The sequence below is a fragment of the Saccopteryx bilineata genome, chromosome 2 (genome assembly GCF_036850765.1).
Source record: "Saccopteryx bilineata isolate mSacBil1 chromosome 2, mSacBil1_pri_phased_curated, whole genome shotgun sequence".
In the NCBI taxonomy this organism is placed as follows: Eukaryota; Metazoa; Chordata; class Mammalia; order Chiroptera; family Emballonuridae; genus Saccopteryx; species Saccopteryx bilineata.
The window spans coordinates 264580352-264605572 of NC_089491.1; the positions used below are offsets into that span (position 1 = coordinate 264580352).

Below are 25221 nucleotides of genomic sequence, written 5' to 3' on the forward strand. Positions count from 1 at the left end.
TGTTTAGGGGCCAGTCTGCAGGTGGGTTACTTTGGAAGGCCCTCCCTCTCCTCCCTCTGCAGGCCTCCCACCCACAGCCCCGGAGCCCACGGAGGAAGTGGGGAGCACAGCCTCAGTGGCCTCACCCACCTTCTCATTTCAGGAGGCTTGCAGCACTGAGGCCCTGGGGAGGGGAGGGGCCAGTAGAAAACAGACACGTGCAGCTTTAGCATTTACCTGGCACTGGCCACGTGCTGGGTTCTATTCTGGGCCCTTTCAGTTTATGTATGTTAACTCACCTAATCCTCCCCACAACCCTACAAGGAAGGGACAACTATTTCTTTCCATTTTACAGATGAGAAACCGAGGCACAGTGAGATAATGTGACTTGCCCATGTCTCTGTTAAGTAGCAGAGCTGGGATTTGAACCAGGGCAGATTGACTTCTTGACCTCATCGCTGTACCACCGCCTCTTACAATCATGGTCACCGCTCACATGTACTGAGCACTGACTGTGTACCAGGTGCTGTGCTCAGCACTTGGATTTATGACCTCATTGGATTCTCACAGTTCAGAGAGGTAAAGCCACTTGCCCTGGGCCACACAACTAGTTGAGGATTGGCACCTGAGCCAATAATAGGTCATGGAACCCACAGTAGAAACCAGAATGAGACTCTATTGCCCAGGACTTGTCCGATGACCCTGCCACATGCCTGCTGTCCCGTTCCCCACTCGCTGCATTTTGGGGTCAGGCCAGCCTTCTGTTTTGGGAAGCTGAGCAGGGAGGCAGCTGCTCATCCTGCTGAGCCAGCCACCTGGAGAGAAGTCAGCTAACACAGGAGAACGGTCAGTAAACTCCATGGGCTGTCACTGGGTGACAATCCCGGGAGGGGAGGGAGCCCCCAGGGAGAGTGTGGAGGAGGTGTCTCTGTTCATTCATTCACTCACTCATTCATTCATTACATATTCATTAACTCTTATATGCAAAGCAGTAGCTGAGGGGCTAGAGACAGAGCAGTGGGTGAATAGGACAAACATGTTTGCCTTCCTGTCTGTCAGTAAAAAATAATCAAACCAACGACAAAAGCAACGTTAGGTAAAGTTTTGTAAAGAAAATAAAGGCCCTGGCTGCCTTTCTGATCCGACTTCTGGCTACCATCTGCCCTTTGCTCACCCTGCTGAGTCCCCGTGTCCTTTCTGTCCCTCAAACAGAAGAAGCACACATATTCCTGGAGACCTCCCACCACCCTCTGCTGTCACCACTGCCTGTGACCTGTCCCCCAGATTTCCATGTGTTTCCCTTCATTTGTGACTCTACTTAAATGTCACCTACTCAAGAGAAACCTCCAACCACTCAATCTGGAGTCACGTTCTCTCACATCAATGGCTTCCTTTTCTTCACGGCACTTGCCCCTCATTGACAGTTACATGTTACGCCTCCCTCATTTTTTATCTGCTTCTTCTGTTTGCATGTAAGGTCCACGAGGGCTGAGGGCAGGGACTGAGGGAAAGTCCGTTGATACCTAGCATGAAACTGGGTGTATATATTGGGATTCAGTCAAGTTCTGGGCAGATGATAGGTAGCAATGCATTTCCTGTCACCACTGTAATTATGAGGAGACATGCAACCGATTTTGGACAATGAGTTGTGAGCAAAAGTGATGTGTGTCACTACCAGTTCAAAGCATTTAATACAGTAGCCCATGGAGGACCCTGGCCCCAGGAGGGCGGGACCCTGGGTGATTTCCATCTGTGCTGCAGTCACTAACATCACTAATGAGTCGGGCGCCCCTGCTGGCCCATAGTGGACATGGAGGAGAAGTGAACCTTTGTTCTGTGAAGGCTCTGAAATGTCAGACTTATTTGGAACTGTGGCGTAACCTAGACTATTCTGAGGAACTGTCCCCCTAACTCTCCTTTTGTGCTTGTTGGTATTGCTTCAAGAGAACGGCCCTCACATTGCTGTCATTCTGAGGCGCAAATCATTTGTCTCCTTCTCGACTGAGAGAGCTGGCTGGGGAAGTGGTGGCCATTCCTCACAGTCTGGGACATTTATGTGACATGATGAGATGTGTAGGCAGAGGGCGGCTCTGAGACCTCTGGGGGAGGGAGAGCTGGAATGCATGTAATCTCGATGGTCCCTTTCCCAGGTGTCTCTGAGGTCAGAGCAGAGCTGGTTCGACTCGTTAGTGGCCATGGCACCAACAACAGCTTTGGAAACAGGGTTTTGTTTGTTGTTTGTTTTTAGGTCTGAGAATGACAGCTTGCTGTTAGGCGCAGCCTGAGAGGGTTCTCGTGGTTTGCGCTGGAAGGAGGAGGAAGGGCGGAGGAGCTGGGGAGGATGGATAGAGATGGACAAGGAGAGATATAAATGAACACAACATCCCATTTTGGAGACTGCCTTAGTTTCACCCTGAATGTGAGATTAGCTTTAGCTGTGAATAGCAGACAGTCAAAACAGCAATGGCTGAAACAAGAGAGAAGTTTCTTTCTCCCTCATGGTAAAGTCTGGAGACATGCTGTCTGGTGCTGGCACGGGCTCCTGCTCTGCTAGGTCCAGAGACTGAGACCATCCCCTTGTATTGTCTCATCTCTATGGGGACCATTCCCAGAGCCACCTCATGGACGAGAGAGTCACTTGAGTTCCAGCCATCATATCCACATTCCTTCCAGCAAGAAACAGGAAGGAAAAAAGGGATGGAGGCCCTTGCCAGGTTAGTTAGGACATTATCCCAATATGCCAAGGTTGTGGGTTCGAGCCCCAGTCAGGGCACATATAGGAATCAAATGGTGAATGTGTGAATAAGTGAAACAAGTAGATATCTCTTTCTCTCTCTCAAATCAATAATATTACTTTTAATAAGAAGAAAAAATCCCACACAAAAAATATCTTCTATAAAAATTTCCATAAGCTACCACACAAAACTTCTGCCTATAGCTTATTGGCCAACATCAGTCACATGGCCACACCTAGTAGCAAGGGATGCTGGGAAATGCAGTCTTTATTCCGGGTACGAATGAACCCCGTTAAAATCTGAAGGGTTTTATTGCTATGGATGAAAAGGCAATGGAAAGGCTGTTTTCATGAGACCACTTCCGTACATCAGTCTTGGTTTAGGTGACATGTGGTCATCGTGCTCATGTTCACTGACTGTTCCAGGCACTGATTTTTTTTTTTCTTTAGCCACCATTCCAATTAGTTCCCACAGAAGCTCAGGGAGGTAACTGTTGCTGTCCCCATCTACAGATGAGCAAACCAAGTCCCAACAAGGTGTCATCCCTGCTCTGTGTCACACAAATAGTAATGGCAGTGTCCAGATTTAGATCTGGTCTTTGGACTCCCAGATCTGTGCTCTACACTGAACTCCCTCTTGACCGTGAAGGCCTTGGAGAAAAACAAATCTAGCCCTGGCCAGGCTGCTCAGTTGGTTAAAGCATTGTCCCAATACACCGAGGTTGTGGGTTCACTAGCTGGTCAGGGCACAGACAAGAATCGACCAGTGAAGGCACAATAAGTGGAACAACAAATCAGTGTTTCTCTCTTTCTCAAAGTCAATTAAAAAAAACACAACAAACACAATTCTACCAAAGAGAACTGGTTATTTGTTGCATAAGCTGAGGTGCTATGTAGCAGAGTGGTAAGCGGCCTGGGGTCTGAGTTAGTCTGCCTGGATCCTGTCCTCGAGTCCATGGCCTTGGGCAAGTGACTTTGCTTTTCTGGGCCCTAGTTTCCTTCTCTGAAGGAGGGAGACCCTAATACTTCATAGGGTTGTGGTGCCGGCTAATATAATGCATGCAAAATGCTTGGAAAGAGGCTTCCTAAGGCACTCCATGGACACTACTATAGTTTATGAAACAAATACCTAGAAGTTTGCTTTGCAGGTTAGAGAAATGAGCAAGGTTACAATGTGTGGCACACGTTAGAGCTTCTCTGGCTCCCTGTCCCCTCCCTCCCTCCCTCCCTCCCTCCCTCCCTCCCTCCCTCCCTCTGCCTCATCCTGTTATAGACAGAGGATGCTGGGCCATGTATGAGAACACCATACCATGGGACTTTTTATTAGAACAGACACGTTTTGTACAGGCTGTAAAATCGGAAACCTTGGGAAGGTTATGCTTAGCTGTGAACACCAGAAATCAAACAAGCCATGGCCACTGTGTCACTGAATAAGAGGACAGGGTCCCAAGATGCTGGAGGTCACAAGAGCCTCTCCCCTCCGATGTGGGTGTTCCAGGCAGAGGCTGGCTGTTCAGGCTGAGCTGGGCTGGTGGTGGGTCCCCTGGTTTGGGGTTTTCCAGATGAGGGTTCCAGTCCCCGAGGTGGAGAAATGCCCTGCGGTTCAGCAAGACCCCTGGGCTGATGGTGTGCTGGATTCTGCCAGGTCCTCGGCCAATGTCTGCTTGAGGGAACAGCTGAGAACTGGGGCAGAGAAGATACAGCACGAACAGAAGTCCTCATAGCACAGGCTCGGCCAGAAAAAGCTCCAGAGAGAGCGTGGGGCAGGGGGTCGACGGATTTGAGCCCACGGGGGCTTGCGCGTCAGTTCCCCCTCCCCGGGCCTCAGTGTTCTCATCTGAGAAACGGCACTATGGCCTATCTCACTGGTTTGTTTGAACAGTTGTACAAAATATGGCCGACACAATAAACAGGGGCACAGTGAGGCCATTCTGGTCTTTTCTTTGATGACTCTGGATGGCTAGGTTTGGAGAGAAGTTCAAGCTAAACGCAGAGGGCTTTAACCCAGGCCATGTGGGTTATCAAGGTGGCAGCACCTGGACGGCCCCCTTATGTAACTGCCGGGCTCTACTGTGACCTCACCCTGCAAATGAAGTCCATGCCATTTTTTTATTTCCTTCTGTGGGAGACACCCTTCAACCTACAGTCCATATATTTGACAGTCTGGAGCTCAAAGCATCAGAGTTAGAACACCCTTTCTACCACCCTGCCAAGAACATGTAGGCCAAACCCCATTCTACAGATGGTAAGGCTGAGGCCTGAGACCCACTCCAATTGGTTCAGACAGAAACACACAGGGGCAAGAGACCCACAAAGCAATGCTGTTCTAGTGTCTTTGGCTCAGCTCATTAGAAGGAGAGGCATAGCTTTTCTTGGCCAGAGAAGAGGGATAACAACCTTCTTTCTCTCATTTTTTTTCCAAGGACCTGTGACTTTTTAATAGAAGTTGGTTTGTGTGCAGGCATTTTATTCCTCAATTAATTTCCATCTAAATGAGGTTTTCCCAGAGTTAACCAGTATTTTAGTTCCATTTGAGCTTAATTTGTATGACTGAAGCCTCCGTTTCTGCCAATTCGGATTTGCTCGGTGATTGTAGCTCTCATTACCTGGACAATCACGCCCCCGCCGCAGACAGCTACACAGAGCTGGGAGAGGGACCTGTTTCCAATAGCAATGCAGGGAAGGGGGATAGTCCCTCTCCTCTCCCAATACCACTCAATAAATAGGAAATAAATTATTAAGTAAGCCATGTTCTGATGAGGGATCCCATCATGGTATTTACAATGCAAAACAACCACCACTGGGGTGGAGTGGGGGGGAAGAGACCTCAGAAAATAAAAACAAACAAAAACAACAGCCACAGACAGGGTAGAGGACAACTCCTTGGCGCGCTGGTGCAGGAGTGAGGATGAAGAGGTCGTAATGAAGCATTGCTTGGTAACACTTGATTCCACAGGGGCTCTGCGGTACTCAGGTGGCCAATGCGGGAGGGGCATGTTCTGAGGAATCCTCTAAATTTAAACAAAATTTTTTTATGAGACACACTATTATATTCTGCTGGAGAGAAAAGCCAGATACAGGCACATGAGACCACTCTGGATACTTGGGGGAAAGAGTATGGCAGAAGAAGAGATAGAAGTGGGACTTGAGAAGAAAAAACAAGGTGCTGTCACACGTTTGGGAGCACCCTGACTTTTGGCCTCTGCAAGCAAAGCCCTTGGGAAAGAAGACAGGTCTGAGACAGAGACCCCTGGTCATTAAAACATCGTAATTTTGTTTTGCTTCTGAAAGGCGGACTTTCTTCCAAGGAGAGGGAAGAGATAGAGGCATGTGCTCAAACCTGGATGAACTAGAAGGTGCCTGGGTCAGAGCTTTGAATTACTAGCTTTTTCTCACCAAATTCAAGGGAATTCACGTACCGCTTACAGGTGTAACGCTCATGATGGAACACCTCCTAAAAATGTTCGAGGGTGTTTTCCTTTGTTCTCTGAGTCTCGGCGCACTCACTCTGTCTGGGAAGAACTGCCCAGGCCTCCGGTGAACCTTTTGGATTGTATCTCAAAAACTCCTCCACTTCTCCCAGCTGGAAACTCTGGCCCAGAGAAAGGGAGCAGTTTGCCTGGATTCACTCATTTCAGTGACGACCCATAGCAGGAAGGTCAAAGGGCTGCGTGTGCTTGACCTCAAGCCGGACAACCCTCTGTTTCCACCCTGGTTTTTAAAGTAAGTTCTCGACATGAGCAGGTTTCAGGCCACTTGTCTCATTCCCTGGAAGCAGAACGGAATGAGGGAAGGCAGGAAAATAGCAATGCTAGGGTGTGGGGGTTCTGGTAGACACCAATAAGAGTTTTATTTTTGGAGGGAGAAAAAGAAAACATAAAGGAAATTAGATATAAATGCACCACGCAAAAAGGAGGGATGAAGATATCCCCCAGGAGGCATTTCAGCAGCCTTCTTGCAAACTTTCCCCAAGCAAGGCAGGGTAAAGTCACATTGCCAGGGAAACAACCAGGGCCGTTGCAAAAGACCCACCAAACCCAAAGCCGGACCAGGCAAACTGGTCATTTCAAGGCTAGGAAGGGTGGCCGTCTCCTGCCACCAACCTCTGCTAGCCTATCAGAGAGGCCAGACTGGTAAAGGCCTCTGGGTTCTGGTTCCCAAGATGGGTCCAAAATGACCTTCTTGGGGGTGGGGGACCTCTAGCTGCTCCTTTGACCTTTATTATTTCCCCTCCTAATTTCAGGAATAGCTTTGTTCTCTCTCCTGATAGAACAGCAAGAGATTACAGAGTAAGGCTGTGGTTTTGGGTTTGTGTCTCTCTCCCAGGCCGACTCATACCTCATCGCAAGGCAGTGTGGACCCACTGGAGGAACAACAGAGCAGCATCTCAGTGGATGGGAGTCAGGGGCCTGAGTAACTTCCATGAGACCAACCAGCTATGCTCAGAAAAGCAGGTGAGTGATGCTGCCTGCTGATATATGCCCCGGAGTAGGGGTGAGATCAAGCTCTGCCTCTTCCCTTTCCTCTGTCACAATCCCTGCCTTATTCTCATGATTTCAGCACCTCGTCATATTCAAGTGCGGTCCTAGGGTTCAACCACGTGTCATCCCAAACACAGGCAGCTACTTCAATAAGTTCTGACAGAAGCCCCATCAGTCCACCTTGGCTCATAAGCTTCTTGGCCATTCTCATTTTTCTAATACCTCGGGGGTCGGCAGGTGGGCAGAGCGCTGGGGCAAGGCCTGACCCTCACTCACTGATGGCGGGCTGGGCAGTGAGCCTTGCTGAAGTGCTTCCGGGTCACCGTACCGTCAGGGCAAAGGCCGACATCCTCCCCCACACGTGGCCGCTCAAATCCTCGCATCCACAGAGACACAAGGGGGGGAAAAAGAGAGATGCACAGATAATAATCTAGAAAAAACCCCTCCTTGCCAAACACATACAAACACACACCAACCTCTCCATATAAATAAATAAATAAATAGTTGAATACTGCTAATGGTGACAGAGAAATCTCCTCACATAAATAAATAAATAAATAGATCAACATAAATACATAAATAAAAGGCTTGCTAGCAGCTCTAGGTGAACTGGTCCCCTACAGTTGCTTGGATGAAGGCAGTCTGAAGGGGAGGCTCTCGAGCCTCTCACCTCTGTCCTGCAGGGGAGGTTCCGGGGCTCCAGGAAGCCACTGTCTCCGTGATGGGAGATGGGAGTCCAGCTGGGGCGCCCGGGCAGGGGAGAGGGTTATTTACATTGGCTGTACATGCCCTCTGGCCTTCTGCAGTGGCAGCATTGGCATCGGAAATCTTGGCGGGTGGGGCCCAGGTCCAGGCCAGAGGGCATCATGGGAAGGCCAGTTCCTCCACTGCTGCCTGGCCAGCATTGCTCTGCTCTCCTGGTGCAGGAAGGACTTTTGGGGTCGTTTCAGGACAGCTTCTGGCCCCAGAGGCTGATATGATGGGAAAGATTGCAGAGGGAGGGTCACTGTCTCCAGAAAGAAAAAAAGATTTTTTTCCCTGGAATGTTTTCCCTTTGGTTTGAGGGATAAAGAGTGTTTGGTCCCTGCTTCCCCAGAGCCCTAGTATCCAGAGCTGGGAACTGTCCCCTCTCGTTCTCTCTCTGTCTTGTCCTGCTGCTGTTGCCACCACAAACTGGGAACTCATCGACGAGGCTCTGGAAAGCCGGTCAGCTGGTGAGGGGGATGCCCAGGCGTTTATTTTAAGGATCTGCTCTCTCACACCCCTGTTCTCAGCGCCTTCTGCGGGTGAAGCAGCTGCCGGTATTTGTGTGTTGGAGATCAACTTACCCTTACGGCCCAGCCGGCGCACGGGAAGGTGGGCTGGGGGCAGAGGAAAGGGCAGGGCTTGCCCACGCTGACAAGGAACTTCAGAAGCCAGTGGGAGTCCAAGCCATAAAGCATTCAAGGCCCCCAGACTCTCTGGATTTGGGGCTCCCCTGCCCCCCAAACCTGAGCTGCTGTGTCCCATCCTGGCAAGATTCCTGAGAGGCAAAGGGGATGGCCTAGGCTGAGGGTGGGTGGGTGGATGCTCAGCTGCACTGGGTAGGGTGTGGCAGTCTGGGCGGTGGGAAGGGGGCAGGCAGGCGCCAACCGGAGGGTAAGGCCAGACGGGCTGGCGCTGGGGCTGGCAGCTGGCCATGGCACTGGGGAATGCTCAGCAGATGGTCCCGTGAAATTAAGTTGGTGCTAGCTAGTGGGGCCGAGACAAATTTAAGAAGTGGGGCTGTAGACCATGCTGTCCCGACTGTCCACCGTGTCCTTTCTCAGTGAGTGTGCGGGGTCCCTGTGAACAGCCAGGAGGCGTTTTGGGTAAGCCCTGCTGTGGCCTCTCCATCGCTAGAACTGCCCCTCTTCCTGCCCACACTGGAGTGCTGGGAGCAGCGGACTGACCACTTCCTCTGTGTTTCCACATTCATGATGAGGGGATCCCACTACCAACCAAAATGTCCACGTCCCTTACTCATGTGTACCCTCTTCTAGGACTCAAGAGCCTTCTAGCTTTTGCTCTGGCCTGATTGGGGAGGTGAAAGATCTGACCCCCTCTTCTGAAGCCGAACTGCCCTTGGTCTCTTTTCATCACCCCAACCCCAATATCCCCGCAAGGGATCCATAAACGTGCAGCCAGCCAGAGACGAATGAGGGGAGGGCGAGGGCAGGTGTGATGAGTTAGCACTGGCCTTCCATCTGCATCCTGGGAGCTGTGTGTTAGCAGGAACCATCTCTACATTTTCCTGGCCACGCCCAAATGTTGGAGGCATGGACCTATCCCTTCTAACAAAACCTTGAGGTTTCTTGTGCCAGCAGAAGGTGGCTTTCTCCATATGTCCTGGCCTGATTGAGCCCCAGGGTGGTGCTGGTGGAGGCTCCTAGCAGCTAGACATAGAGGCCAAAGCACCCCCTACCCTCTCTTCCTCCTCCCGGGGAGCTCAGGAAGGACAGGGTCCGGGAGTCCTCAATGTCTGTCAACAAGGAGAAGGCAGGGTGGGCCGGGAGCCAGGTAGGCTGGCCGAGTGAGAGGGCCCCGCCCCCGCAGGCAGCTGGCTCAAAGGAGGGCCCTTTCTTAGCGCCTCGTGCTGGAGTAGCTGTCCTCTGAGCTGTAGCTTCGACTCCGACTCCTGCTCCGGCTGCGGCTTGGGCTCCGGCTCCGGGAGCCCAGGCTGGGGCTACGGGAGCTGGAGCTGCTGCTTGTGCGGGTCCTGCTCCGGCTACGACTCCTGCTACGACTTCGGCTGCGGGAGTAGCTGCGGCTGGCGGAGCGGCTGCTGCTGCTGCTGTACCAGGAGGAGGTGCTGCTGAGGCCGCTGGATGAAGAGGGACTGGGCCGATAGTAGGGGATGGGGCGTTTCCGGGCGCTGCAGAGACCGGAGGGAGCACCCATGAGGGCCAGGCTCCTCCCAGCGCCCAGCGTGCGGGGAGCCTCAGCCGTGTCCCAGGGGAAGGAAGGTAGGGGCCTTTCATTTACCAGTCTTTTAGATTCTAAGGCTTAGAGGACTCTTCCCTTGAAGTTCTGGGAACAGCAGGGAGATGAATCTAGAGTTGACAAGTCTTGAAAAGTAATTATTTCACTTTTTAACACAGCGGGCCTGGGGCTGCAGCTGGCCATGGAATCTACATTAAACTTGAACCCTCGTTTTGTTATTTTTACTTTCACTAGAACCGTCTATTTATGGCAAGGGAGGCAGATTTTCCATTTACTATAGTGATCAAGTTTCCTTTTGAAATAAACGTATGGACCTCTAAAAAAGGGCACATCTATTTAAAGAAAATTAAGTACACGCTAGTGCACTAAGAAGCAGACAAGGAAAAAGTGACCGGTGGTTGAAGTTTGGGAAATGCTGAATGAGGTCAACTATTTGAGGTTGACCAAGGAAGCCAGAGAGCCTTTTGGAAGTGCCATTCTCTTTGTCTCAGCCTTCCTCCAAGTCTACCCCAGGACACCTTTGGTTAAGGCAGTAGCTTAGGAGTCACTTCCTGTGCACCAGGGAGAAGGCGATGCCATCACCCCGTCTTATTGTTTGGGGCACAAGTTCTTTTTCTTCCTCCTGGCCATCTCCAGGGAGAAGGCATCTGGCAGCCGGGAACCCTCTCCCCTCCCCTCCCTTCCTTTCCCTGTGAGTCTGTGGGCAGAGTGGAAAAGCCCATCTGATTGTCAGGAGCCAATTTTAGGGCAGCATTCAGCCGTTCTCCCAGTTTTCAAGGCCTGAGAAATTTTTGTCCACTCAGACCCCAGGCTTTTCTTCTAGGACTTGTCTAAGACCTGACCTGTTACAGAAAACCTTGTCCACCTAGTCCGGCCATTCAATCCATAACAATGGCGCACAGTGGGTTCTAATGTTCTGCGTTTAAATTTACCAAGGGCATTCATCTCTCTTTGTCTCCTGTCATTTCAACCTCGTAATACTGCTGGGAGTTATTTCCTCCAGTATTTCATGGGTGAGAACTGAGGCTCTGGGAGGTGAAAAGACTTTCCCGGTTCATCTGGAAAGTGGCATGGCCAGGATTCCACTGCAGATCCAGCACTTTCCACCTTATCCACTTCCAAGCACCTTTGGAACTTAATCCCGTCTGCCCTCTGCACACATGGTTCAGGGTATAATTACGGATGGGTCTAAGCGTAGATTCTGAGCATGTGGGTCTGAGCCTGAAGGTCTGTCTCCACTGCCCAACCCTATCCCCAGGCAAAGGCTCTGTCCCATTGCTTTGGCCCCCATTCCCAGGCCTGATCTCACTCTTTTTGCCCCAGCCTCGCCTCCAGGCCCTAGCTCCAAGTCAAAACTCTAGCTACACCCCTTGGCCACACCCAATTCCTCATGCTGGCCCCACCCCTTACTCCAGCCACCCACCTAGCCCCGCCCCACCCCGCCTCCACTGCTCCGCCCTTTGCAACCCCGGCAGGTAACGCTAGGGTGCTGACTTGGCCTCGAGGTTTGGAACAGAAACGTAATTTCAGTGGTTTGGGAAGTTTTTTTGGGGGAGGGGCATCCCTGAGCTCCCACAATTCTGAAATCCAGCCCCAGGGAGGCATGGAGAGAGCCCGAGGCCAGAATGGGTAGGGAATGGTGTGAGTGTGAAGGTGGGCACCCCGGGCCCTGCATCTCACCTGGTTATTCTCCGCGCCTCCAGATGGCTCGGGGAGTCTCTCCGGCGCTTCCGCATGGGCGAGTAGGACCTACGTCTCCGACGCGCTCGCTCGCGCTCCCGCTGCTGCGAGTCCTTCTCACTGTACTTGGGGTCCCGCTCCCTGAAGGGATGCGGGGCATTACTGGGGACCTGGGAGTGGCCTTGTTTATCGTGCAAGGGGGCGGGAGAGGGGCACTCACTTCCTGTCCCGATGCCCTCCCTCCCACTGGGGCAGGCGAGAGGGTGTGCACGGGCCCCAGATGACAGGGCTGTGGAGAGTCTGCATGGGTGAGTACAGTGGGGTGGGCCGGGCGTGTACAGGGTGCCAGCCTTGAGGGTGGGCATTACAAGACTGCAGGTGCTGCAGGGGTACGGATGTGAAGGTTACATGGACCCTGGCGTGTGAGAAATGATTGGGGGCTCAATATAGGAACGAGAAGTAGTATGGGGTGTATGAACGGTAGGGATGTGAATTCTGGAGTGCGGCCGTAGGAACATTTGGGGTGGGGGTACATTAGGCCACAAGAATATATTTGGGACCTCACTTGCTACTCCAGGTAAGTCAGTGGGAACTACAATAATGTTTAATCATCATCCTATTCCTACTCTGGCAGGGCTTGACCGAAGGGGAATGAGGGGCTGGGCTTGGGGCGGGGCCAGAGAGGTGGATCCTAGTATGGGCGAGGACTAGTCTAATGGACGGGGCCAGTGCCTGGCCGCAGGCCTGTACCTGCTGGGGCTGTAGCGAGAGTAGCTGGGGCTGCGGCGGGACCGAGAGCTCCGGCTAGGCGGGCTCCTCTTGCCAGACTTGGAGGAATAGCTGGGAGAGCGCGAGTACGACCTGGAGGAGAGAAGACAGCCCCTCAGAAGCCTGCTGTGCTCCGCCAGGGTTGCCCTCAGCGTCTAGTGCTTCCTGCAGCTCGCCTCCCTAAGGAGGAAATGCTGCAGAGCCAGGGTCAGAACCGCACTCACCTTTTCCCAGAGGAGGTGGACCGGCTCCCGGTGTACCTGGGGGAAGCCCTGGCGTGTGGGGAGCGGGAGGAGTGGCTGGAGGAGCGGGTGCTGGCGTAGGAGGAGCTGCGGGAGCACCCTCTCACTGGGGAGCTCTGGGCTGTGGATGGGACCAAGCTGGACTTCTTCACTTCGACGCACTCCAGACATGGCGACTGAAATCCTCTGTGGGAGGGAGGACAAGCTGGCCTGCCTGCTGGCCTGGCTGCGGCCAACGCTGTTGCTCACTTCCCTGCCTCGGCCTGGGTGGGCTGCTCTCTGAAGCCTGCCCACCTCTGGGAAGTCTCTCCAGGCCACAGACGTTAGAGAAGTAGAGACAGTGGGACACTCCCCTCCTGTGGGGCACTTCAGAGTATTTTGGGTGACTAGGCAGGGGCACCATAATAAATAACATCAAATCACTTTGTTTTACTCCTTTTTGAGTCTTGTCCAGCTCTTTGATTACATTAACGAGAGAGGCGGGTTTGGCTGCTACTGGCATTTTTACTACCTCTCAAATCTTTGCAGTTTCCCAAAGAGAGAAGCAGGTCAGGGCTCAGAGCCCTGGGCAGGCAACTGTAACTAACTAGAAATAAATACACTATTTAATCATATGGATTTTTATAAGTGCCTTCTATTTAGGACAAGTGATACTAATTTTCTCTTTAAGATAGTAGGGTAAATTTCCTTATTTAAAAAGTGAGCTTATTACAGTAATGGTACCAAAGGTAGGATAAAAATCATGAAGGTGATGTAGTTGGATTAAGTTTGGGAAACTGTAGTGTAGCCATTTTGCACATGGGAGAATTGAGACCCAAAGGGTAGAGGCTTGTGCAAATTCACCCAAAGTGTCCTGTCTTGTATTCTCACCCCGCCTAGAGCCACGCTGGACTCCTGATGGGTTCTCAGTCAGGACATGCTCATTGGGCCAAAGGTCAAGTTCAGATCATGTTAGTGTGGTTTCCAGGTTCATCATGACCTGGCCCCCGTTCACCCCTCAGCTCTTGGCACACTCCTCTCTTGACTCTGGTCCCTGTGGACTGTTTGTTCCTCCTGCAAGGTCCCTGTTCCCTCCCTTGTGTCCAGGCCTTAGAACATTCCCCCTACCTGGAACTCTCCTCCCCTCTTCACCTGAAAATTCCTACCCACGGTTCAAACTTCAGTTTGCCCTCACCTTTTCAGGGAAGCCTTCCTTGACAACCCCCACCCCCAATTTGGGGGGGGGGGTGGTGACCTCCAATGTATTACCCCAACCCCGAGCCCTATGCCTTCCTTAGCCCAATAAGACCTCACTTGGTCTCATAATTATTTCTTCCTCCTGCAGATGTGAGTTCCTTGGGGACAAGACTCAAGTCTCTCTAGACACTATCCCGGCACCTAGGATGAAGCCTGATGTATGTGTCCTAGGCCATCGATACATAGCCGTGGAATAAACACTGAGACTCCTGGTGTCCCAGGCACTTCACAAGCATCATCTCATTTAGTTCTCCCATGGGCCCCGGGCAGCTGCACTGTTATTACCCCCAGTTTACAGAGGACTCAGAAGGGTTAGTTACCTGCTCAAAGCCACCCAGCCTCCCAAACCGGGACCTGTCCGGCTCCGAAGCCCGCGCCCCTGCCACATCGCCAGCCCCCTACCTTCACCAACTGTGGTCCCTGATTTAGAGCTGATGCCTCTTCCTCTGCTCAGAGCTGACATGACATAAATAGCCATGGATTTAAAGATCATTTCTATTTCAAAGTGAAAGGCTGGGGCTGAATTATGTGGTTTGGCTGTCCACGTAGATCAAATTAAGCAGGTGACTGCTCAATGCTGCTCGGAGCTTAGCTGCAGTTCTGAGGACAGATCAGTGAATCTGGTGCTGGCCCTCATTAACCAAGTTTCTTAACTACTCTGAGCCTCAGTTTCTCCATTAGCTAAAATGGGGTTGTAATAGTCCCTATCCCGTAAAGATTTTAGGAGGAGATAAGATGATTGGCAGGACATACTTGGTCTGTAGTACCTAGCCTATAGTTAAGGGCTCCATTACTATTATTGCTCTTCTTGTTGTTATTGCTATTTTCAGTTTTTCTTGCGTAATAGCAATAAGTCAGTAGACACGTGTCCTCGCTCTCCCATCTGGGAATGACACTGCCTGTTCCGGGACACAGTGACATTTGCTCTGGCCCAGCCCTGGCCCCAGCCAAGCTTGGGTGTGAATGAGGCCAGGGATGTCCCGAGACAGGCACACTGGAGGCCAGGTCCATGCGTGGAGGCCAAGCTGTTTGTCCAGGACGGCAGTGGCTATGGGTTGGGGACAAACGGTGCTCTGACCTTGGAGATTAATTCACTGCCAAGGCTTTGGCTATCTTTCTGAAACCTTGGCTACTGTGAATGAAAGCAGACTCGCCCCCCGAGGAAGGAAGACCCGGCCTATGGCAGAGGGCAAGCCATCTCTTCTCACCCCTCCCGCACCTCTGCATCTGCCCTATTCATTATGCACTCCCCTGGGGGGAGCACCACCCCGTCTTTGTGCGGCCCACATAGAAACCAGTGTCCGGCATACAGGAGGCGCCGGGTAGCTAGCTCAGGGATACGGTCCTGAATGGATGGTACAGGGTACATGATCAGCGAACCGCAGCAGCTGTTATTGTGACACTGTCCTCACTGGGGAGAATTTCACTGTCGTTTACTTGAGTAAGAGTAAGGAGGTGATGACACAGAATCACAACTGTCTCGTGTGGCTGTGTGGAAGCGTTTTCTGCAGTGTTCTTCCTCTTGCGAATAAAACACTCCCTGGTCAGAGCCCGGTGGGTGGTGCAGGGCAGGCAAGACTGAGAGGGCAGAGGGCAGAGACGGAGAGGCTAAGGTGAGACCATCCCTCCTGCCCAGGTGCACTGACCTTGACTCTCTGCCCCTGCTGGTGGGGGAGAGATTCTCCAGGGTGGTCCCCTTGTTCTGGGGGGAGGAGGTGGTGAAGGAATTCCCTGAATCCGACGTGTTGCCGCTGTTGAGGTCCCGGCTCTTGCTGAGTCCCCCACTGGGGCTCCCCTTCTGCGCCCGCGACCTGGCCGAGCTGATTTGCGTGGAGGGTGGCGAGGAGGTGTCGTTGCCTGAGTCATACTCTTGGGAGCATCCTCGGCCGGTGGTGAGCAGGCCGGCTGTTTTGGTAAAGAGGTCAGCGGCAGACCCCGACCCAGTGATCTGAAAGCAAAAACACCCGTTGGACACTGCTGAGCGCTGGGCCTGCGGCTGTGTCTAAATAACCTAGAAATGTTTACCGTCATGATGCACTGTAACGAAAGGAAAGAGAGAGAGGAGAGGAAAGAAGAGACGCCAAAAAACAAAAGCACAAATTCCTGAAAGAATACCACAGAAAGGAGATTTTGTTTTTACCCCCTGCTAGGATAACTGGAAGATTTAGGTATCATGCAGAGAAAAAGCATGCGATCCAGATTAAACAAAAGAAAAAGGAAATTATACAAAAGTTAATTTCTAATGAATTAACTTAAACCAAAGAGGCAACTGAATAGAAAGGGGAGGGGTGTGAACACCCTTAACCTAAAACAATAATTCAAAAAATAAAGGGAAAGGGGAAAAGGAAATGGGGCCATGGGCCTGGAAAAAATATGTATCTTGGAACTTAAAAAAAATAAAAATAAAAGGAGATAAAGCCAAAATTGTAAACTTCAACCAAATTCTCAATGAATTGGAATTTTTTTTTTTTAAATAAAAAGTTGCCTGAATAGAACCCTAAACAAATATCACACGGGGAAAAGAAATGAAATAAAGATGAGTTTTTAAAATATAAAGTCAAGGTCACAAAATGACATTTTGGTCGTTTTCAATTAAAGGAGAAAAGAAAGGGGGTGGGGACAAAAAAAATGGAAGTCAAATAGTCTGACTGAAAACAAACAAAAAGCTGTCTATAGATATATCTGTGTGCGTCCTTTTCCCCCTGGAGAAGGTAGCTAAGGCTCTCGAGTGGCTTCTAATAAATTCTCTCATGTCTTTGCGGATTTTATCCACTTACCAAGCAAGAACTCCTCCTTTAGTAGGTAGGTAAGGTGTAAGAGAAAGGGAAGAGCGGGCAACGTGAGTCCATCATTAGAGTCGCAAATGACAAGAAAAAACACACACCTTTCCGCACATCCTCACACTTGGCCCTGAACTTTGAGTTTTGGTTTTTCAGTGTTCTGGACGGGCAGGCTTGGGGGAATGGGGGTGGGGGGAGGGGCAGGGCGGGCATCCGTTTTGTTTAGTTTTCTCAGTAAAGGGGACCTCAAGCCATCAACACTAACCTTGTGTCAGTCCCTTCATGCCCAAGTTGGATCAAGAAACCCTTGCTGAAAATGCAAACGAGGGCGAGACGTTGCATCTGTCTAGGTGTCGAGGTCAAGGTGACACAGGGAGGGTGTGCTTGCAACCAAGGGCTTTGAGGGGGGGGGCTTGGAGCTTTGGCTCTGGGATGGCTGGGAGTGTGTGTGGGGGTCCCAGAATCCTGCTGGGGTTGACCTAGGACAGATAAAGGAGGGAAGGAGGTGACGGAGAGCCTGCCTTTGGGAAGGTGGTGATATGTTTAGAAGCGCAGTGAATGGTTTTCTTTAAATGTTCAGATGAGTCTCACGGCTGGGACCACACCGGGGTTGGTTCTGGCCCCTGCCAACAATCCCATGCTTATTTAGCCGTAGCAAGAGGAGCCCCTGTCCTGGGCCTCCTCCAGCGATAACCATCTCCATTGAGCAAAAAAAAATCTGTGGGATCAAGAGGGCACTACCTGGAAACCACTACCTGAGACTACTCTCTGGGTCCCTGAGATCCCAGAATTCTGTTTAAATGGCCCCTGAGCCCCCTCAGGTCTCTGCAGGCTCATCCCTGGATCGCTTCTCCCAGGAATAGACCATGCAAAGGCACACACTCGGCCCGAGGGGGGCTCTTTGGACAGAACTTGGATGTCCAGGCTGAAGTTTATGTGCATGCATGGGAGGCCCATCACAGCGTCGGCTGGCGTAAAAGGTGGGATGAGAAAGGAAGAGGCCAGGTCCTCAGAGCAGGCCCCCCCACCCCCGCACTGCCATGTTGTGACCTGAAGGGTCGGAGAATTCTAAACTTAACTCTGACTTTACAGATAATTTTGAAGGTATGCTTGCCGAGATATGAAAATATATTTTGTTTTAGTCTGCAGCTTGACTTAAAAATATCTAGACGTATATATATAGTATATGGGCTGCCTTTAGATGCTTGCCCTGGGCCTCACAAATATTAGTGTAGGTCTCACCATCACAGGACTGCTTCCTCCCCAGGTTATCTCAGGCCGAAAAAAGGGGGACTTTTGGCTTTCTTAAGCAACAGTTGTGCCTTCTCAGCAGCTGGTCATGAAGGTGAGGCAGAAACACGGGAACAGGGAGAATGACAGAGATAACTCCAACGGCTCAGGATGGCAGCTCCTGGACCGGGAGGCAGGACTTCTGTGGGGATTCTCCCAGGAGGCTTTGCGCCCAGAGGGATGGTCCAGCTTTACCGTGTTCTCTCCCTCACAGCGGCTGCTTTCCCTGTTTGGGGTTCTGTCTAGCTTTGCTCTGGGAGAAGGGACTTCCAAATAAGGCTGCTCAGGTGGAATTTTCTAGACTGAGACTTTAAAAAAATAAAGGTCCTGTTCCATTTCAGCTCCTTCATTTTGTCTTCCTGTTTGCAATTTGGATGTCATATCTTTCCCACCTCTGGGAGTGGGAAAGGTAACGTGTATTCCACCACCGCTGTCAGGAATAAGAAAGCACCATGCCAGGCAGCTAGACCCTGCGACCTGAGCTGTCAGGCTGGGGCTTGGTCCAGGGATGAGCTCAGAGCATCTGCTTCAGTCATGATGAGTGTTTGGTGGCCAGGATATCACAAAAGAATCAGGCAAGTCCTTCTTGGAGGGAACCAGGCTCAAATGAGAGGGCCAGTGAGAACAATGGTTTCCTTTGTCTCGTGGCTTGCTACCTGGGGGCATACAGGCTGGGCCTCTCCCCAGGTACCTGTTCCCTACCTTGACTACTGATCTCAAATTATTTGCCCTGCTGTATCATGGGTGCCCACGGGCAAAGATTTTGTAAGTGTGCGGGCCCTCAGGGCTTGTGGACATAGAAGGGGACTTTTCCATTTCCATCTCCTAACCCCACATCCTGACCTCATGAGACACTTTCAGAGGGTCCCTACCTGACCATAACCGGTATCCACATGCAACTTGAGTGTTTAGAACTGAGAATTCTATACGGCATCCTGCTTTTCCATCATCACGGAAGACAGAGATAAAAGGGGCTGCTGAAATGTTCTCATTGAGCTCACCCTGATGCCTGAAAATACCGACCTCTCCTGTCTGTTTAAAAGTCCCACTTCTCAGGATGAATCTAAAATTTTTTGGCAAGGATGACACTGTCCTTTACAACCTCACCCTGTGTACTTCACAAAGCCTTATCTTTTCCTCACACTCCCTACTCCGGCCCCAACAACCTTAGGCTGACTGGTTAGAGAGTTTTCTTGGTTTTGCCTCCACAACTTGCTTTCTCAACCCCAGGACATTTGCACATGCCATTTCCTCTGCCTAGAACACCATCTCCCTCTTTCTCGCTTCACATGGTTAAATTTATTCATTCTCCAGATTACATATCATCTACTCTAGAAAGCCTTCTCTGACCCCAAGGCCAGCATAGCACAAAACTCTCTACTTCATTCATTCATTCATTCTCATTCAAAAATGACTTTTGAGTATCACAGCACTGTTAGTGGGATAAATGCTTGTTTTACTGCCTATCTCTCCATCTGGGTGGAAGCTTGTTGAAGACAGAGGCCATACACGACTGGTTCAGTGTTATACCCATGTACCCACTAGTACTTGGTATAGAGCAGGTGCTCAGTAAACAGTAAATCTTGCTAAATGAATAAGGCAGCTGCATAGTCCCTTGGGAGCCTAAGCTTCGATGCCTGGGCTCCTCCTAACTAAATTCAATGGTAAATATGGCTTGGTGATCAGGCCCTGGTGGGGTCCAACTGGGTGACTGCCAGCTTTGGGAATTAGATTTTTTTTGTGTGACAGAGACAGAGGGGACAGATAGAGACAGACAGACAGAAAGGGAGAGAAATGAGAAGCATCAATTCTTCACTGCGGCTCCTTAGTCTCTAGTTGTTCATTGATTGCCTTCTCATATATGCCTTGATCGGGGGGCTGCAGCAGAGTGAGTGACCCCTTGCTCAAGCCAGAGACCTTGGGCTCAAGCCAGTGACCTTGGGCTTCAGGCCAGCGACCATGGAGTCATATCTATGATCCAATGCTGAAGCCAGAGACCCTGCACTCAAGCTGGTAAGCCTGTGCTTAAGCCGGCAACCTCGGGGTTTCAAACCTGGGTCCTTTGTGTCCCAGTCCAATGCTCTATCCACTGTGCCATCGCCTAGGCAGGGGGGAATTAGATTTTAAAGGAAAGATTGGCTTCCATCATACTCAAAATAGTCCTTGGAAAGTAGATGGGCCCTTGGTTGAAGAATGGGGTCTTGAGCTAGAGAGAGCCTTTAAATCAGGTGTTAGGTCCAGGCCTGCGGCAGAGAGCAGGAATGGTTCCTGCTCTTCTTTCTGGCCATCCTCAGACCCAGGACCCTGAGAGAAAGCACCGAGGGGCTCGATCTCCAGATTCCCAGCAGCGTACATTCCAGGTTAAGGGGAGAAGCCTTCCAGACGAGACAAGCTGTGCGGGTCTCCTGACTGCCGTTTCTGCCCTCTGCTCCTCTGAAGGCCAGGTTAGAAGGCGAGCTGAGTCTGACCCTGTGCACACAGCAGGGTTGCTGGGCCTGCACAGTGACTGGATACAGACAGGTGCTCCCCTAGGTCAGAAATTATAAGATGGCACCCCCTCTGGCTAGACAAATTAAAAACCTCTCCCTTCCTCTGGGCTGAAGCATCATCCCCAGGTGGCTTGGAGAACAGAGGATAAGTGGGCTCTAACTGCAAAGCACGGGGCACACCAGCGTAACATAGTATCCCTGGCAGGTACTGAACATCCAGTTCTCTGTCCGACCCGCTTAGATTAGACCATGACCTAGGCGAGGGGTGGAGATTGAGGAGGGAGGAGGTGGTTCCCTGCAGGCATTCATTCCTGCTTTGTCCAGCTGAAAACTATTTGGTTTCGTCTTTACACGTTTTGATGGGTTCTATCTACATTTCCAGGGGACAGGAGCATTTTAATAAACTCATTAGAGATGTCTGGATAGTTTAATGGCCTCTTAGCCTCAGACTCCACCTTCTCTAGGGCTTCCCATTCACCCCACAGAGGAGGAAAGATACAATTACAGGGAGCTGGAGACAGAATGTGTGTGTTTGATTGGGGGTGGGTGGGAGTGTGGGGGGGTCGTGGTGGTGGTGGGGAGGTGACAGCCATGATGGTGCACAGGAGACCTTCAAGTCATGGAAGTCGTGACAGGCAGACAACAGAGGCCTCCATCTCTTGTGTCTGCCCTCCCATCCCTGAGGGAGATACCCACTCCAGCACATAACATGCAAACAGTGGCCCATTCAACACTGACATGATGGGACGCACCCTCCCCCCCACCCCCACTCCTCCCTGTCTCCTCATTTAGATAATAGGCCTCTTAGAATCCACCTTCTTCATTTTATTTCTCTTCTAGGCATGTAAATGCCCTCTGCCCCTCTATTCCCAGCTTGCCTGCAAAATGATCCTCAAGATATTTGCTAGGAGTCACCTAGACACACTGTTGCCCAGTAACAGTGCCCTCGTGATACCTGAGACCCCCATTTAAGACCAGGAACCTTCATACCAAGGCTCTCTTCTGCGGTCCACTCTGACCCCTTCCTCCATCTCAGCCTTTCCTTTCCCATCTTCACAAAGGCCTTCCTTCTGGTCTTGGCATAAAAATTCAGCTCCTGTAAGAGCCACTTAACCATCCGGTCAAATAGCATCGGTCTTACTATGAATTCTTCCAGAAACCGGGACAGAAATCTGAGTGCTAGTAGTCTATTTCAGAAAGCATGTCTCCAGAGCAGTGGGGAGATGAGATGAGGGACAGAGGACCCAATGGAAGGCCTGTTACCAGACCAGCTGCCACAGCGGGCAGCTGGAGGACACTGGAGCCAGCACAGAACCGGCCCCGGGGTTCACCTCCACCTGGGAAGGAGCTGCGGTATTTACACACCAGTTCCCACCACTCAGGGGCTGAAGCCTGCGCCCCAGGGCTGTCAGGTCTCGAGAATGTCCAGACTGCCTCACAGCCAAGCCACATGGTCTTTGGTGGCCAGAGAACATCGTCTGGAAGCCAGAAGTTTACTGTGAGCCATGAAGTGGGGAGGGGAGAGGGATGTAAACAGAATCAGCTTCAACCCCCAAATTGCCACTGGACATTTAGGCTTTGTTTTAGATATGCCTAGTTCAGCCCACTTGGTATGTTGGACAGTCAGTTTGAATGAACTGCCAACATTGTAGAACAGGGTGATTTCACATAGCAACCCCATCTCCACTGGTGTTGACAAAAATAAAATCTTGCTACATTGGGTCCACATTCCTGCCCGGCGTTAACCAACTTCAGAGTAATGGCAGCTGCCCCCTTTCGACGGGGCACGTGCTCTCCTGGCCCTGAGCCCCACAAGGTCCCTGTTGCCTATATCTATTATCTGTCTGGCCCCTGACACATCTAAGTTTGTGACCCTCTGTTTCTAAGTGTTGGCGTTACCCCAATCATTCCGAAAGCAACAGAGACACAGGCCATCCTGCATGGGTCATCTCTCCCTTCCAGAACTAGAGCGAATTGCTCCAACTTCCACATCTCAACCCCTTTAATCCCTCTAGGTTTTTGTCAATGAAAGGAACCAGCAGACCAGAGCCATTGAGTCCTATCCAGACTCCAGGACTATTAGAAGCTCTTCCTTTTGGGTCAGGATCACCAATGTCAGATTTTATTTTTAAGGACAAACTGCATTTCACACACTCATGATCGTTGGGAGAAAGCCAATAGGCATTTCCCCTTCACCCCTTTTACTCCCTCCAAGGCAAAGCTCCAATTCTGCTTCTTTTGCACTCATAAACTTGCCTCATCTCCTTGTTCCTTAATATACTCAGTGCTAACACTTGAGGTTTTCTAATAAGTAATCAACACCCCCCACCACCACCACCACGAATTCCCGCTCCTGGCGTTTCCCTGGGAGTCTCTCTTAGCCCTCTGGGGAAGCTGGCACTGTTATATATTGTTTTTGGCCTAAATCATTATTTAATCAAGAACAGGGAGAAAAAAAAAAAAAAGAACCTCTCACACTTTAAAATTTAATTTCAGCTGAATTCTGAGATCAAGAGGCAACACAGCCTAATAGGTTACAAAAATACAATCAAGAAGAGAATTCCAATTAAACTGAACAAGTCCATTTACTGAGCTTCAAATGGTCCCATGGAGAGAGAGGGCTATAAATTTTTTTTTTTTCCTTCCCTGCCATACGGGGGACCGGAAATTCTCATGTGAATATAGAACCGGTGGCAGAGCTTTTAGCTCGAGGGTTCTGGTTATTTCTTTTCTTTTCTTTTTTTTAAATCCTTTTGTTTCACAAAGACATTAAGTTTATTTTGCTTGCTGCTGTTCATCTTCCTTTGCGAACTAATTAGGAAGACAGCGAAAGAATGGGTTCGTTGACCTGTTGGGAGTTCACTGGGGAGGAGCAGGGGGTGGAGAAAGAGAGGCAGACCTGCCGGGGATTGTGGGAAAATGACAAAGTCCTTCAAGGCTGGAGCCATCCCACGGGGCCTTGTACTGCATTTGCTCTTGGGCTCAGGGAGGTCGCCGGCCTCCTCCTGTGTCTCTCCCTCCGGCAGGACGCTCAGTATCTCCCTTTCTCTGCAGCCCCCAGCCCACCTGTTCTGGAAAATCTCTACATAGATCTTGTTAGACACATTTTTCACCAGCCCACACTGAAAGGAGAGAAATCAGTTCAATGTGAGGAGTTTTTGTCCAGCGAAATGCGTTTGGTTGAAAGGCTCATCCTTCCTCCCGAGGCCTGCCAGTCCTGCCTGTTCTGGTGCTAAGGTGTCACTTTCATGAGAGAAAATAGTGGGGTTTGTTTTCTGTCCTGACTTGGCAAAAGTAAAAGTTGAGACTATCATGCCACTTTCCATTAAAAATAAATAAAAGCCCGCCTCCGCCGGCCCCACAGGCCCCCACGTCCTGCGGTGCCCTTCTGCACTGTGGCCCCTCTCTCCTCTCAGCCGCAATGGACGGCGTTGGATGTTTAGCCTTCCCGATGAGGGAGAGCTTGGAGGCTTTTGCAAAATTTCTGAAAGCCTGGGTCAGGGGTCTGCAGGCCAGGGCCACCCATATGCTGTCCCTTGGCCTCGATCTCCCTGTTTATCAATAGGAAGCACATCGCCATCTGCCTTTCTGCTCGGGTTGTTCTGAAGTCCACCAGACATCTGGGATATGATGAAACTTTTGGAAGCAGGAGATACTGCAAACACGGCATGTCTGGGTTTACGTGGCGTAAGCTGAATAAAGACACTAAAGTGACAAATAATAACCCTGGCAACTATTGTACATGGAGCATCGTGTCCTGAGCCCTGGGCTGCTTGTCACACAGGACTGAAGAGGCACGAGGGCAGGGACCTTGTCTTTCTTGTTCGCTGCTGTTCGCCCAGTGCCTGGCACACAGTAGGAGCTTAATGCATATATTTTTTACATGAATGGATACCTTCTCTCATTCCATCTACACGGCGACCCTGTGAGTCATAGGTATGATTATGAGCCCAAGGTGCAGATGAGGACACAGGCCCAGCGAAGTGAAGTGACGCAAGGAAGGTCATGTGATTCCTCACACGGTCTCTGAGGTCAGACTCCCTGGGTTTGAATCTTCACTTTCCATTTACTTAATTTTTCTAGGCTATAGTTTCCTTGTTGTAAAAAAGGAGCATTGGCAGAATCTCCCTTGAAGGACTGTTGTAAGAAATACATTGTACGGACATGTACAGAATTCAGCCTAGCACCTGGCACATAGTAGGTGCTCAGTTAGCAAAATTATTGCTGTTACCCAGGGTCTCACAGGGGGACAAGGACAAGAACTCCAGAGTACCCAGGTCTGCACCAAAGTCTCCATCACTACCCTCTACTGCCTTCTCCTGTAGATAAACGGCACGAGACCCTTTTTTCATGGTCCCAAAGGTCCACCTTTTTTTCTTTTCTTTCTTTTTATTTATTTTTTTGTGGCTTCTGTGCAAGTTTTTGTTGGCAAGGAATTTGTGGTGACTGTTGGCCCAAGGTGGAGGTGGAAGGAGAAACAGAGCCTTCTCCTTGGTCTAGCTTCAGTCTTGGTCAGCCCCGTCCAGACACCCTCTCCAGTCACATGCAACAGGGAAGGGGCTTGGCCAGACCCTGGGGCCA

The 25221-nt window shown here is 50.8% G+C and overlaps 1 protein-coding gene across 1 annotated transcript in view; it reads right to left on the bottom strand.

Moving 5' to 3' along the window:
- Nucleotides 1-8472: 8472 nt before the first annotated feature.
- SRRM4 (serine/arginine repetitive matrix 4) overlaps nucleotides 8473-25221 on the bottom strand; it is a 144860-nt gene continuing 128111 nt past the window's right edge. Inside the window, exons 9-13 of the mRNA XM_066260462.1 lie at nucleotides 15728-16029; nucleotides 12828-13031; nucleotides 12586-12696; nucleotides 11836-11976; nucleotides 8473-10087 (exon numbers count right to left, since the gene is read on the bottom strand). Of these exons, the coding sequence (XP_066116559.1) occupies nucleotides 9796-10087; nucleotides 11836-11976; nucleotides 12586-12696; nucleotides 12828-13031; nucleotides 15728-16029 (1050 nt within the window). The 3' untranslated portion in view covers nucleotides 8473-9795. The remainder of the gene's footprint in view (nucleotides 10088-11835; nucleotides 11977-12585; nucleotides 12697-12827; nucleotides 13032-15727; nucleotides 16030-25221) is intronic.